At 53.2% G+C, this 14,371-nt stretch overlaps 7 protein-coding genes across 7 annotated transcripts; 2 read left to right on the plus strand and 5 right to left on the minus strand.

The window, feature by feature from the left end:
* Positions 1-44: 44 nt before the first annotated feature.
* On the minus strand, positions 45-1,676 carry COCMIDRAFT_99441 (uncharacterized protein; the record flags this gene model as incomplete). The annotated part of the gene is made up of 2 exons (XM_007691336.1): positions 45-661; positions 845-1,676. 2 exons carry the CDS (start codon positions 1,674-1,676, stop codon positions 45-47), a joined length of 1,449 nt encoding a protein of 482 aa, XP_007689526.1.
* Positions 1,677-2,229: 553 nt separating this feature from the next.
* COCMIDRAFT_27622 (glycoside hydrolase family 125 protein) lies at positions 2,230-3,922 on the plus strand (the record flags this gene model as incomplete). Its single annotated transcript, XM_007691320.1, has 2 exons — positions 2,230-2,396; positions 2,446-3,922. 2 exons carry the CDS (start codon positions 2,230-2,232, stop codon positions 3,920-3,922), a joined length of 1,644 nt encoding a protein of 547 aa, XP_007689510.1.
* A 755-nt stretch (positions 3,923-4,677) lies between these two features.
* On the minus strand, positions 4,678-8,011 carry COCMIDRAFT_99487 (uncharacterized protein; the record flags this gene model as incomplete). The annotated part of the gene is made up of 3 exons (XM_007691337.1): positions 4,678-5,618; positions 5,674-6,291; positions 6,961-8,011. The coding sequence occupies 3 exons, from the start codon at positions 8,009-8,011 to the stop codon at positions 4,678-4,680; spliced, it is 2,610 nt and encodes an 869-aa protein (XP_007689527.1).
* Positions 8,012-8,119: 108 nt separating this feature from the next.
* On the plus strand, positions 8,120-8,599 carry COCMIDRAFT_99449 (uncharacterized protein; the record flags this gene model as incomplete). Its single annotated transcript, XM_007691338.1, has 1 exon — positions 8,120-8,599. One exon carries the CDS (start codon positions 8,120-8,122, stop codon positions 8,597-8,599), a length of 480 nt encoding a protein of 159 aa, XP_007689528.1.
* Positions 8,600-9,123: 524 nt separating this feature from the next.
* COCMIDRAFT_27624 (uncharacterized protein) lies at positions 9,124-9,633 on the minus strand (the record flags this gene model as incomplete). Its single annotated transcript, XM_007691321.1, has 2 exons — positions 9,124-9,247; positions 9,335-9,633. The coding sequence occupies 2 exons, from the start codon at positions 9,631-9,633 to the stop codon at positions 9,124-9,126; spliced, it is 423 nt and encodes a 140-aa protein (XP_007689511.1).
* A 1,812-nt stretch (positions 9,634-11,445) lies between these two features.
* On the minus strand, positions 11,446-11,811 carry COCMIDRAFT_99492 (uncharacterized protein; the record flags this gene model as incomplete). Its single annotated transcript, XM_007691339.1, has 1 exon — positions 11,446-11,811. One exon carries the CDS (start codon positions 11,809-11,811, stop codon positions 11,446-11,448), a length of 366 nt encoding a protein of 121 aa, XP_007689529.1.
* Positions 11,812-11,927: 116 nt separating this feature from the next.
* On the minus strand, positions 11,928-13,340 carry COCMIDRAFT_38142 (uncharacterized protein; the record flags this gene model as incomplete). The annotated part of the gene is made up of 1 exon (XM_007691326.1): positions 11,928-13,340. The coding sequence occupies one exon, from the start codon at positions 13,338-13,340 to the stop codon at positions 11,928-11,930; it is 1,413 nt and encodes a 470-aa protein (XP_007689516.1).
* Positions 13,341-14,371: the final 1,031 nt, after the last annotated feature.

Raw genomic sequence — 14,371 nt, forward strand, 5'->3', positions numbered from 1 at the left:
CCCCAAAAAAAAACAACATTCTCAATCCCATCCCTCCTCCAAACTTAACCCACAAGCCCCTCCACCGGCTCCGGCCAACTCCCCAAAATCAACGCACTCCCCGGCGTCTGCCCCGGCAACGGACTCAAAAGCTTCACCTTCTTCTTCGCCTCATCCACATCCGCCACATACACATACCCCCTCACACTACTATCCCTAATTACCGCATGCCCCTCATTCGGACTCGCCGTCGTAATCGCAAGCAGATGATTGACCATCCCATCTCCCGGCACCGCTTTCTCAAACAACAACCCCGCTCCCGAAGAAGCTAGAGGCATACCGTAGTCATCGAAACCCGCCGCTTCGTTTCCGTTGGACTCGTCGGCGTCACCGCCGCTACCGCCGCCGCCGACGATGCGGAAAATATGCAAATCAGCGGCATCAGCGGTTTGGCTGCTGGGCGCGAGGGTTTCGTCGGCGTGGCCGAAGAAGTACTCTTTGATTTGGGCGTGGCGGAGAGCTCGCATGTAGGTTTCTGTGCGGTCGACGCAGCCGCCGGATTTGTCGAGGCGGATGACGGTGACGGATTCCGAGGGGTCGGTGGTGGTGGATGGGCGGGCGGAGAATTTGCGGAGGAGGTCCGAGTAGAGGCGTTCGGAGCCGAGGGTTATGATGATGTTGACTGAGGAGGGGAAAGCGGGGGATTAGTTATTGCATCGAGCAAGTGTTTGGGGCGGTACCTGGGTGTGTTTATGTGGATGGATACGGGTATGTGGAAGTTGGCAGCATCGCAGTGGATTGTAAGAATGTGCTTGCTGGGTGGACAGGGAGAAAGAAAAGATATATGTCAAGACATCACACGCACCAGAAAACTCAGAAACAATATGCTCTATGTTGTCGTAGACGCCATTCTTTCCATGGCTGATTGCGCCCGAGCTATCGATGATGAAGCCAGCCTGCTTGCTCAGCTTGTCCTCTTCCAGTCTACTAGTAACAGCAAGAGCCATGCGTGTGACCAACGGCTTGAACACCCTGCCTTCTTCGGGGTCTCTCAGCCCGTAGTGATATACCAGCGGCATCTTCACGGGAATCGGACTGGGTCCCGAGATGGGGCTGCTGCCCCAGCCCTCTTCAATGTCTACTATTGACGAGAAAGCGGCGGCGGAGAAGGATCCAGGCACACTGAGCATGCCCTGGCGTGGATCAAGATTCACCACCATTGGCTGCCTGTCTGTCTTGACGGCATAGGACGTCAGTGTCTTGACGAGAGATGTTTTGCCAGAGTTCTCGGGCCCCACCACAAGTACTCTTGGACCCATCTCTACACTGCCGCTGGAAACGCTCTTGTCGCGCAGGTTCTCTAGTGCAAAGTGTAAGTTTGCAACGCTCATCATGGGTGTTTCTTCGGCAATGTAGTCCGACTCTACCTCTCCGCCGATATCGAGCTTGCAGCCGTGCCATGTGAAGATGGCGCCTTTTGTGCCTGAAAACGAGTAGATAGTCGAGGGCGCGAGTTCAGTCCCGAAGAATTCAGCTGTTCCCGATTGCAATTTGACTGTGAGGGTGCGGGAGAAAGAGACTTCGAAGCGGTACTCGGTGTTGGCTGAGAGTTCTTGGGTCCGTGTAGCTACCGACGTCGGTGTATTTTGTGGTTCGATGGGTTGTGAGGATAGATTGAGACCTGGTAAAGAAATCATGTTGGTTGTGTACTGAGCGCGATCAATCAAGACGTTGTTTCAAGTGTGGATGGCTGTCGTTGTATGCGCTTGGCTCGACTCGACTCGACTCGACTGGCGCAGGGGGCAAAGGAGATCGGACTCGAATCGCTAGGGACACATTAGTTTTCTTAAGGTTAGTATGAACCTAGAAGAGAATTCTGCAAATGTAACGGTGAGCTTGCGTATGTAAGAGGAAAGGAAGAGCATGGTGTAGGTCACATCCCGCACGACATTCGAGCTGCAGCACGGGCCCTGCGGACTTGACGGTTGCTGATTGGCGGAGGTGTTGGCGTGCTCCGCGTCTGACAGCCACCTCGTGAGCTCAACATGGACAATCTCAAACATCGATTGAATCTTGTTCACCTATCTTACACTCAGTAATCTTTGGATACTTTGTGTTTTGGCCAAGCTATGCCGATTAACCTCACCTAAATACACCTACTCCTACATCCATTTATCCGTTCCTCGCTGTCCACTATCGTCGTGCAACACCACTTCTGCCGGACATTGCTGTACCTGCATCTCCAGCGTCATGAAGTCGCATTTAGCCGCACTATCTCTGGGATCCTTTCTCACTCTTCAACCCGTGTCTGCAGGGTTGAACAATATCCACGACCAGGAGCCTCTGAGAGCCGATATCGACCCACTCAAGTACCGCGCAGCATGTCCAGACTACGCAAACTATGCCAAGCGACCACAGTATGCAGAGCATTGTGTTCAGAATAACATGTGCTAATGGATTTGCCAGTCCACCATATAGCTCCGGTCCCCTATCACTGCCCTTCCAACGACCCTCCAAGTACTGTCGAACGTTTGAATCGCCTCTTGTGGAAAAAGTAATTGACGATATGAGCGAGAAGATGGTTGATAAAGACCTCGCTCGTCTCTTTGAAAACGCCTTTCCAAACACACTAGATACTACTGTGAGATGGCATGTGGATGGGACCTCAAAGCCCAAGCTGTCGAAGAAGAGCTGGGATCCTGCCGCTTGGAAAGGAGCACAAAGTTTCATCGTCACTGGCGACATCAATGCCGAATGGCTACGTGACTCGACGAACCAGCTAGCACAATACCAGCTCCTTGCAAAAAAGGACAAGGAAATCCACCAACTCATCCTAGGAGCCATCAATACCCAAGCCGAATACATCATCGGATCTCCATACTGCAACGCGTTCCAACCACCCCCACCAAGCGGACTGAAACCCACCTTCCAAGGCGACGGCGACACTGTCCACCCAATCTACGAGCAATCCTTCGTCTTTGAATGCAAATACGAGCTCGACTCCCTCGCCCACTTCCTCTCCCTCTCCAACCAATTCCACAACCACACCTCATCCACGGAATTCATCAACGCCCGCTGGCTCCTCGCCCTCGACACCCTCCTCGAAGTGCTCAAAGAGCAGTCCAAACCCACTTTCGACGAAACTACTGGCACCTATCTCGGCAACGAATACAGATGGCAGCGCCACACCGACAGCGGTACCGAAACCCTCGGCCTCAGCGGCCTGGGCAACCCACTCAACGGCGGTACAAGCCTCGTCCGCAGCGCCTTCCGCCCCAGCGACGACGCTACGATCCTCGGTTTCTTGATCCCATCTAACGCGATGATGGCAACGGAACTCCAGCGCACAGCCGTCATCCTGGAGAAAGCAAGCAAGAAAATCATCGCGGCCAAACTCAAGGAATGGGGCGACAAAATCGAAAAGGGCGTCTGGGAACATGGCGTTGTGACGCATAAGAAGTACGGCAAAGTCTTTGCGTTTGAGGTAGATGGATACGGCTCGTCTATTCTCATGGATGATGCAAATCTGCCTTCGCTACTTGCGCTCCCCTTGCTAGGGTTCACGAATGCGAATAACGAGGTTTACAAGAATACGCGCAAGATGATTTTAGAGAAGAAGGGGAACCCGTACTACCTTGTTGGCTCGTCGTTTAATGGTATCGGTGGACCGCATGTTGGGCTGAGGTCGGCATGGCCCATGGCTGTCCTTGTGCAGGCTATGACGAGCGAGGATGATGAGGAGATTAAGAAGTGTCTGGAGTCTGTTAAGAAGGTGTCGAAGTTGGGACTGGTGCATGAGAGTATCAATGTGGATCAGGCGTCGTCGTTTACGCGGAGTTGGTTTGCGTGGGCGAATTCGGTGTTTGCGCAGACCATCTTGGATTTGGCGCAGAGGAAACCGCATTTGCTGTTTGGCAAGGGGGCTGAGGCGTATACCTTGTAAAGAGCGGGTGTTGTTTTAGGATACGGATGTATGCACAATATGTAGCACAGTGATCTGACATTGTACTGTCGGAGAGACTTCCTCATTTTTTCTCTCTCTCTCTAGGCGGACGACTTGGCACACAGAAAGGTATCAGATGCAGCCGTCGAGGTGTAAAATTGCAAGCAGGTCATTATAGCTATTCATATCTATATGGCCGTGCCTAAAAAAAGCCCCACTATGAGGTGCGATGCGAATATGCTGAAACATATACATCTGAACACGGCTCCTTCTACTCCTGTAGAGTCAGAAGAACACCGCCCCATTCTACCGTGCCAGCCACCCTTCCCCTAAATCCATCCTTTTCTTCCTTCCTTCCTTCCTCTATGAATACGACTAAAGAAAAGCGAAGCAAAACAAATAAGACAAGCATCCCCGCGTACCCAAGTACTACTCATCCAGACAAAAGGGTATAGTGTGCCGAAAAGGACAGAATTGGAACAGCTGATCGAACTAAGACACAACGAACAAGAAATACAGAGGTATTAATGGCAATGAACAAAATTGCTAAAAGGGGTATTCGTCCGATCGTTCCCAAGGAAATGTAGGCAAGGAAATAAGATAGAAATAGGCAAGGAAATAAAAATAGGCGGTTGCGCGCTCGCTCGCTTCCGTAGTAGAATAAAGATTTTAGACCGTGTCAAAAGTCATTCGGGGTGTTTGAATCGGCATGGAAGGATTCCCGTACCTACGTGGTGTGCATGGTACGTCTGGCCCTAATTAGTGAAGCTTACTTGTGTCTTCAGCTTTTCGGTTGTCCGTCTCCTTGAGACGGTACGGTCGCTCGAATATCGTGTGGCGTTGTTCCAGTCCTCCCAATCACTCGCCATCTCCGTGAGCACATTGCCCATGACCTGCGCGCTAGCCATGAGTCCGTGCTGCTCGCCTTCCAAGATGCGGACCTCGCATTTTCGCATTAGCTTGCCTAGCCATCGCACATTGTCGACTGGTACGCGTGAGTCCTTGGATCCATGGTGGATGACCACTGGGCGATTGATGTCTTCGTATCGGAAACCAATACTTTGCTTAGTTTCCAGACAGACGATGAGATCAGTGGCGGGATTGGCGTTCGCCGTTGCACGGTCCCAGATTGCAAAAGTAAGACGCTCATCGAAAGCACGCTGACGTTCGCGTTCAGCTATACTGAGCATTTCCTGCATGCGCTGCACCTCTTCGTCATTCTGACACGGCGAATTTGCCAGAGTCAAGGTACTGGCATTCGGCAAAACCTGGTCCATCATCATCATGGAGTGTCGGTGCGTATCTTTTAGTGGTGGCCTTGTGGCAGTCTGGCTTGGCACTGGCGAAGGTACGATGCTTTTCCGCCTTGTCTTAGGCGCGGTCTTGGGTCCGGTGCGTTGGAGACTGGCACTCGTAGCACTCAGGAAGGTTGAATTTGCTACCTTGAGAAGCGATGGAGGTAGAGCGCGGAGGAAGCGTTGCGATCTCGGAAGTTGCTGTGTTGGTGGGCTGTCCTGGCTAATACCGATAGGCGCCATTTGCGACGGGGGTATCCAAGGCGCAAGTAAGTGCACTTTGCCACGTATGTGTTGTGGCATTCGCAGCGATGTTGCAAGAGCGTAGACGGCTCCCGCTGAATGTGCTAGTATGGAGAACTTGTTAATCTTCAAGGCCTGACATATGATGAGGACGTCATCTAGGTCGATGTCAGTACACGACGAAAGGAGCTGGCGGCTGATCCGTTTACTTACCAGGCCAACTAAGGGGGGTCCCATTGGGATCAACTTGACTTGCTCCAATACCAGGGCGGTCCGGCGTAATCAGTCGCAGCTTTAGTGTAGCAGCGAGCTGATCGTAAAAGGCCATGACATATCTCGTGAGACCCATGCCAACACAGACAAAGACAGCAAAGCCTTGGGGATCGCCAACTTCGGAAAAGGATATAATCCTGCCAGTCTGGGGATGCCGGATTTTTTGCGACAAGCGCTCCGAATCCAGGTATTTATTCACATCCAGATCAATGGAGTCGCGGCTCGCAGGCCGCTCTTCAATTATCGGCTGTGGTGGAGTTTGCACGGCCGCCGCTCGTGCGCTCTCCTCTTTTCGTTCTATTCTGTCGTTATGCGCTTTCTCTGCTTTGGCTGGCAAGTCGGGGTGAGACCACCTTTTCTTGGCGCCCGTGCGCTTGCGATGGAGCTGCGCGCTATGGGAATCCGGCATGGGCGATATAAGCATGGAGCGGTGGCGGGTGATGGGCTCTTCGCTGGCCGCCCGTGAAGGCAGGGTCAACCTGGAACTTGATTCATCAGTGACACTAGAAGAGTGCTTGTGTCCGGAAGGTTTGGTGACGATGACGGCAGTGGTGGCTGCTCGCCGCGCGACTGCGGACCTCCCTCCGACGACGAGCGAGTTGGAGCGCCTGAGCGCAGAGGACTCGGAGCTTGTCATTGTGGATCTGGAAGCGATGCTAGGGGCAGCAGGCGGTTTTGATGGCCGTGTGTTTGGAGCAAACATTGGGGAGAGTTGGCTGAGGCTTTCGAGGGCAAGCGTGTAGTCTATGGGGAGCTGGTTCACACCATCGCTATCGTTTAGCGTTAGACTCCGGGGTCTAGGCCGCATGCTTCGTGCTCGATTCGGTGCTGAAGGATCGTGCCTATCCGCGTATTCTCTGTCAACAGGCCTATCTCCTGGATCCTGCAAGATACCAAGAACTTTGTGTGCCTTTGTGGGGTCACTAATTCTCCTTCCATCATCTGACACACTTGACACAGTTGTAGTGGGGGAGCACAGAGGGCTTGAAGTAGATGAAACACAAGGCAACCTGGGTGGTGTTGCCCCTGCATCCATTTCTGACGGCAAAACTCCGGCCAATTTATCCCTCTGCATTTTGCGCTCTCGCAGCTGTCGAATCCTTCGAGCAACTTCATTTTCTTCTTGTTCCAGCTCGTCCAGAATCTTTTTCTGTTTCTGCGCCTCTGGGTCAAGTTTCTCTTCTGATGCCATTTTCTTGGATGGTTCGGCCGCGTGCTCGGCTTTACCACTGGACTTGGGCCGGCTGTTTTCTTCGGAGCGATGCTTCCTAGATTTGCGTGTTGGACTAGCTGTGTGCCTCAAGGATGAGCCACGTTTGGGGATCAGACCTTTCTCCGCTGGACTCTCGCCGTATGGACCATCTACTAGATTCAAGCGGACTCGGCGTGTACTTGGGTATCGCGGGACAAAGCGAGAGGGATCGTCGTCGAGGTCATCGAGGTCGAGGTCGTCTCTTGCGGATAATGGCTCCTCCTTGATCGTATCTTCGTATGGGAAAAGATGGGTTGTATTCTTCCTTGGAGAGTCGGTAGTCGAGATATCGTCAAAGCCGTGCACAGTTGCGCGTTTTCGTTCAGTTTCCTTTTGCCGCAGTCGCTCGCGCGAGCTCATGTACATCAAGCTCTTGTGGGCCTTGACACTGCGCTTGCTCTCGACGGAGGATCTGTTGCTGCCGATGGAGACTTGGCGCGTCGGCCCCGCCTCAATGCTAATGTTGCCAAAACTGCTTGCGGAGCGGTTCGAGTGTATGGACTGGAGGGAGCAGGAGCTGCTGCCGCTCCGGGCGAGGTAGTTGCTGAGCGAGTGCGGCTTACTGGCCTTCTTGGGTGCGGTCAGGGGCGACTTGCCCGAGGGGGGCTTGGAGGTGCGGATAACGGGGGGCTCGCATGCGTCGTCCGAGTCGATGTGGTTTTGATTTCTTAGTGAGGCGTGGTCGGCCGAAGCGCCATCGTATCCCGTGGCGATGGAGGTCTTGTCCGAGTGCGAATGGGCGCGCGGGCTAGGGGCAGCAGAGGGGGCAGGGGCGCTGTCGTAGCCCACGAGCAGGTTCTCGAAGTGGTTGTTTGCAGGGATGGAAATGGCGGACAGCTGGTCGATGAGCGAGGAGATGATCTGGGGCGAGGTGGCAGCGTTGCGGATGTAGTGCGAGGAGCGTTGCGCAGGGCGGGGGTCGGATGTCTTGATGGACAGCGGAAGGGAGTTGCGCCGTCGCGACCTTAAAGTCTGGTTCGCTGCTTCATTGGCGGCGGGCGAGCGCAGCGCGTCGTGTGCGTCCATAGCGGCCGCGTGCAGGTGACACTGGATCGGACCCAGACGGCTATGGTTTTGTCAAGACAAGGCAAGTCTAGAGTAGAAAAAGACCACAGGAAGGGCACGGCTTTTCACATGGAACCAACTGCAGGTGAGGGCGATCAGTGCATGATCGGCATGCAAAGGGTCCGGGGCGCGTTGCTGCGCTGGTGCTGGTGCTGGTGCTGCTGTACAAGTACTTGGACACGCGCCGCCGCCGACTACGTGGATGGCAAAAGATGCCCTCGCTGGGAAGAGGCTGCAAGAATCAATAGGCCCAGAGGGGGGGAGGAGACGGCGTCCGATGTTAAATTACACATGGGCGCCTTGAGGCGAATAAGACGTGCCCACGGTCCTCTCAGTCTTCAGGGTGTCTTCACCGTCGCCTCAAGGGTGCGATGGCAGAGGCCACGCGCTAGTCCTCTTTGGGAGATTGGCGAACCTTACCTCCTCCTCCTCCCCCTCCCCCTCCTTCTCCTATGTCTAAGACTGCCCCCCCAACCCCCCGCCAACGTCTGCCTCTTGGGCCTGACCCCGTCTCACATCGTGAAATGCACACAAACACGCCTTAATTGACCTGTCTCTCGTCTCACATACGCCACACCGAGCCTCAGGGGACATTGCACTACTCGACTCTTCATCTGCCGTCATTCAAGCACGCGTCACCCCTGAACTCGTGTTTTTCACGCCTACCACCTAGGACCCCGCCAAATATTGGTTTTTTTACAAGACCCCTGGCGCCCCTCTTGGCCGTAGATAGCCGTTTCTTCTGCTCCTGTCCGTCTTCTTCATAAAAATGTGCTCCCCGATGCCGCCTGCCATAAGCAACCACGTATGCCAAGGAAACTGCCGACCGGAGGATTAAAAGCACATGCCATGCCACTGCCTCCTAGAACCGGGAGCAGCCGAAAATCATCCCAGGCTATCCTTTCCATGCGCACAATGCCATACACGATCAGCGCCCCTTGCCTCGTCATACGCATATCGGTCCAAGAACAAAAGGCGGAGATTACCGGGTAGGAAGGCAACGTCGCATCCAAATGCATTATTTGATTGTGATTCAATGTCAATACGACGACTACACGCATATAGTCCAAGCATTATCGGTATTGTTCAGGCATCATGAGAAGGGCGAAGACGATGCCCAATTTGCAGATGATGATGGTAATAACAAACAAGGCACAGGCAGGAAGACAAAGCAACAAAATAATCTTTGATCCAACCCTAGGTGTAGTTGTAGTCACTCAAGCAAGCCGTTTCATCGGCCTGTTTCGCCCTCCGCTTAACGAAGCTCCCCCAAGGAAACCCTACCTAATCTCCGTCGTCGATTCAGGGACCAGATCGCGGCTACTACTTCGTTGCTCCCCCTCAAAACACTGTCCCTTCTCCATCACAGCCGCACTGCCTTGTACCCTGTCACCTTCCGCCGTTTCTTTCCCCGCGTCTCCACTCGCCAGTCCCTCTCCACTAACAGCCAGCGCATCTCTCTTCCTCCTCTGCCTCACTCTCCACCTTTTGTGTAGACATGCCGCAAGTATACTGAGGCCGATGGGTAGGATAGCCAGCAAGGCTCCAACCATGACGAACGTCGGTGCCCGATCCTTGATCATGATCGATCGTTGTCAACGTGTACGTGGGGGCCCGAAGTCTCAGCCCAAAAATGACTCGTATGTCGGAGTAAGCTTTTCGTAAATGACGATCTTGTTCTAAGGCGTGGTAGGACAGAAGGCGCGTAATGAAGGCGTAACTAGTGGGAACTCAATCTCCGAAGGCGTAAGCCAGAGGGTCTTTTTTTCTTTTTTTCTTTCTTCGGATGCGGATGTAAGATGGTGATGGCGTATATATCGTGTAATCGTTGGAAGGATCGGAGATGAGTGGGGAGCTGGCCTTGCAATATACCAACACCGACTATGGCCGTGTGTACGTTTTGTCTAGTTCAACTAGAAGTACCACCTGGCGATGCAACTTGTACTTTCTTTTCGCCTCTGCTTTTTTCTTCCCGGCTACTTTTTTTTCTTCTTCTGGCCCTCTATCCCGTACGCTTACACATGCCAGTTGTGACAGTGGCATGCACATGGTCTGTTGAACCAATACAGTAACATGGCAAATCAACATCCACACTATCCCCCTTCTGCAAGGAGGAAATAGGATAAGAAAAAGGAACATAATGTGGCCAACACGGCAATCTCGTTGTCTCCCAACCACACCCTCAAAACAGGTGCCCAACACACACACACTAAATGGAAAAGTAAAAGTCCCACGGGAGACAATCAACGCTACCTCTTTCCTTCCTTCCTTCCTTCTCTCTCTCTCTCTCTCTCCAACCCACCACACTCTCCAAACCCATCCCCCCCCCACACACATCTACACCCAAAAGAAGAAAATGCAAATCCAACCTCTTCCTTAGCAATTATTATACTTAATTCCCTAGTCATCGCCACCACCACCGCCAACCTACCAACAGAGTTTCCAACGCACAGAGACACAGACGTTTTTAGTACGCTGATACCAAGACACACTGTCTATATAGCGCGGGGAAGCGGGCAGGAGTAGCCGTGGCCGTGGCTGTGGGAAGAAAGAGTAAGAGTAAGAGGAGGGAGGGAGGGATCGACAGGGTTTCCAATCTGGGGTATACCTTGAAAGAAAAGGAAAATAAGGGGGAGGAGATAGAGCTTGGTGTTTCTTTTCTTTTCTTTTCAGAGGGGAGGGAGGAGGGAGGGTTGTTATGTGGTGCTTTGTGGTCTAGATGTTGGATCGTGGGAGGAGAGCGAGAGAGAGCGAGCGAGAGAGAGAGAGAGAGAGAGAGAGAGAGAGAGACAGAGAGTCAAATATTATGTACGAGTTGTTTCTGATTCTTTCTCCGAGTTGCCATGGGGGTTGGAATATTGGGTGAATTCGTTTGATTTGAGGTGTTTTTGTCGTGTGCGAATTGACCCGATTTGAAAAATAACATCATGGACGAGAGCGATTTGCAAAATTCGATTAAAACGGCGAGGTTATGTTTGGTGGTTATCAGCGCAGTCACTCTCGTTGATTTCACTTCAAATTGAGTACTTGACAAATCAAAACGATGCTTGCAACTAGACTCCAGAAAAAAAAGTCTTGTGTGGATTACATTCTGTTTGCAGAGAGGACCTACAACATACAACAGCAACAAACTACCTGAAGCTAATGCTCTACTCACGCAATGATATATACCTTGTGAAATGAGGACCAATCAATCAACCAACCAGCAACAACAACAACAACAAAGGGGAAAGAAAAAGTAAGGAGAAGAGAAAGACGGAAGAGAAAAGAAAAGCAGAAAAATGCTCAAAATGCCCCTTAGTACCCCAGACCCAGAAACAAAACAGCAAACAATCCAACAAAACAAAACACAAAACGCCGCCAGTGAGTTGCAAAGCAGGTCATATCAGTCGTATCTATATTCCAAGCGAAAAAGACCTCAAAAAATGCAAAAGATTTTTTGCTCTCTCCGCTCTCGCTGCAGGAAAAAAAACGCTCATTGTGGAACAAGGGAAGAGAGAGAGAGAGAGAAAGGCAAAACGATGACGCGCAAACAGCAACGGAGACGAAAAAAAAAGTCCTGGATGCAAAAAAAAGAGTCGGAGAAGAAGAAGAAGAAGAAGAAGAAGAAGAAGAAGAAGAAAAGGAGGATAGGAGCATGCTCTCTCAAGAAAATTCGCGATGAATGGACACCAAGCGATGCCAGGCAATTTCGAAGATGCGTGTAAAAAAGGGTGGGTTGCGTTGTTGGCACCATACTCGTACTGATGCAGTCCGGTCATGCTGTACGAGTTGAAAGAAAAGAAAAGGAAGAGAGAAAAAAAAAGGAAGAAAGTTGTGAGTCGAATACTCCAGACCAATGTCAAATGCGAGTTACGTTAGTAACGATTGATGGATCTCAAAAATCGACACTCCATCGAAACGCGGGATCCTTCTCTGGGGGTCCAGATTCACGATCAAAAGGCACATTGACAATAGCGTCTACCTCGTCATCGTCTTCCTTGTTGGTGGAAACCTTGTCTTTTCGCGCTCGAGTAGCCATGTCTTCTTCTGAAGGGGGAAGGCGGATCTTGGCTTCGACCAGGGGTGCAGAGACGAAGCGCGAGTTTAGCAAGGCTTGGGGCGAGACGAGATCTTGGAGACAGCTGAGGGAGGTGAGGTCAGAGGTGGTGGAACTGCGGTATACGGGTTTGGGTTTTTCGGGGAGAGTATTCTCGTCTTGGCCTGAGTTGCTGGAGGCCACAGTCGAGAGAACAGGTCGGGTGCGGAGTACTTGAACATCGACGACACTCAGAGTGGAACTGCCACGTAGAGTAATGTCGCTGGGGTCTAGAGAAGAATGCTGGGTGCTGGCGGTGTCTGTGCGTGCAATGGCCAGGTCGCGGGCCATGGCGGTGTCCCGTCTTTTCCTGTTGGGTGAGCTACTAGTGGCAGACGGGGGCCGGGCTTGCGGTGTCTTGCAGCGGCCGTGTGCAAGATTCGAGTAGGAGCCATTTGGAGAGTTTGTGAGGCGATCGGGTGTCTGTCCGCGTTCGATCTTTTGCATCAGTTGTCGCGTGCTCACCTGTCGACCCAGACTCAGTTCTACGCGACTGCTTGCACCACTGCCACTGCGGCTTCGGTTCTTTGCTCGCTCTTTGCCTGCCATGACACTAGCTTTGGGCGGGGGTTGGAGCATCCACCTGTTTTCCGAAGGATCCGGCGACGGGAGGCTAACGACGGGTGGGTGCAGCTCATTGACCGGAGGGACGCGCGCGACATAATAGCTTCCAGCCCTAGACACATTTGGCCTTTGCAATTGGTAGCCGCCACCGCCAACAGATGAGCCTGTCATTGTATGTTCGAGGGCTGTTGAGTGATCATCGTAACCCCACAGATCCTCGTCTTCTCGCTGGTAGCGCTTGTGGTTCCAGGTCTCGTCGTCGTTGTCGTCGTCGAGCGTGTCGTCGCTGAGGCGGTTTTCAGCTGTATGGTCGACATCGAGGCTGCTTCCGCCTTTGCTCAGGGTTGAGCTTTGGGTGCCGCGGGTGGGCAGTCCCCTCGAGCCGGTCCTTTGTGTCGTGTTGGTCTTCCTCGATCTCCGGGGTGGTGGGCCAGGGCCCATTGCGATTTCCTCGCTCCAGTAGGCATTTGTGCCAGTGGGTTCAGGATGGTAGTATGCGCCGGGCTGCTCCAGCTCCAGCTTCTCTCTCAGCTTACGGGCCTCTTTTGCTGCTTTGCGTCTTTTTCTGCCGTCGCTGTAGCCGGTACAGGGGGCGCATGAGGCGTAGTGGAAGAGAGCGCTCTGCACGCCTCTCATGAACCAGGCCATGGTGTAGAGGGGGGTGAAATATGAGCCAGCTCAGAGAAGGAGAAGAGGTGTGGACGAGGTGGTTGGAACTCGACGGGTTTCGGATGGGCGCTGCGACGCAGGCCTGCCGAGCGAGAGACGACGTAGATGGGGGGAGCTTTCAGACGGCGATGCAGCATGGAGAGTCATTGCCGCTCTCCTTCATGGAGCCTTCTTCAGCACGCGACAGAGTCAATTGCGGACTTGCAGCGGCGGTTTCGTCTAGTAGGTTTAAGGTGAGGACGGCGCACGGATGCGGCTGGCGGCGGGTACGAGGGAGTAATAGGAAGGAGGATCAGGGTTCTCAGCTCACAATCGACAAGTCAGGACAAGTCAGCGTCTGCCGCTTGTCAAGGACACAGGTAGGTACAGGTACAGGCACACGACAGGGCGCAAGCAGGCGGTAATGGTGACGGGGAGGCGGGCAGGCGGGCAGGACGGGGGGGGCTGCGCGTCTGCATGTGCGTCTGTCGCGGATGCTGGGTGGTGAAGAAGCCGGGCGACGAGCCGTGGGCTTGATGGAGTGGGATGGCATTGCTGGGCGATCGTCATGGACCAAGAGGACCCGTTTCCGAAGGCGAAACGTTGTGCTTTGCTGCTGCGGTATTAGCGCGGCCTTGTAGGCCATCCGAGCCCGAAATAGCGACCAATTTCCCCGTGTTGAAACAGGTGTGCTGCTCGCCCTGCTCGCCCTGCCCTCGGCCCTACTCAGCAGTGCAGCGATAAGTAAAGTTGGCATCAGCAAAGCAAGCCTCGTATTGTGGACGTGCAGGGCGGTGCCGTGCAGTGTGGTGCAGTGCCGTGCAATGACGGGGTGCAGTACCACCACCAACCTCGTCCGGTGCTTGCAGCCTCACAATTGCAGTACGGGGGCGGGGCTGGAATGCACCATGTGCATGCATGGCGATAGAGAGGGTGGATGTCGATAGCCGCGGCACAAGATACTTACTTACTGTGTGTGTGTAGTGTGCAGTGATAGGCTGCCGGCCGAGGTGCCATGCCAACACATGCAT

This window comes from Bipolaris oryzae (assembly GCF_000523455.1).
Source record: "Bipolaris oryzae ATCC 44560 unplaced genomic scaffold scaffold_97, whole genome shotgun sequence".
NCBI lineage: Eukaryota > Fungi > Ascomycota > Dothideomycetes > Pleosporales > Pleosporaceae > Bipolaris > Bipolaris oryzae.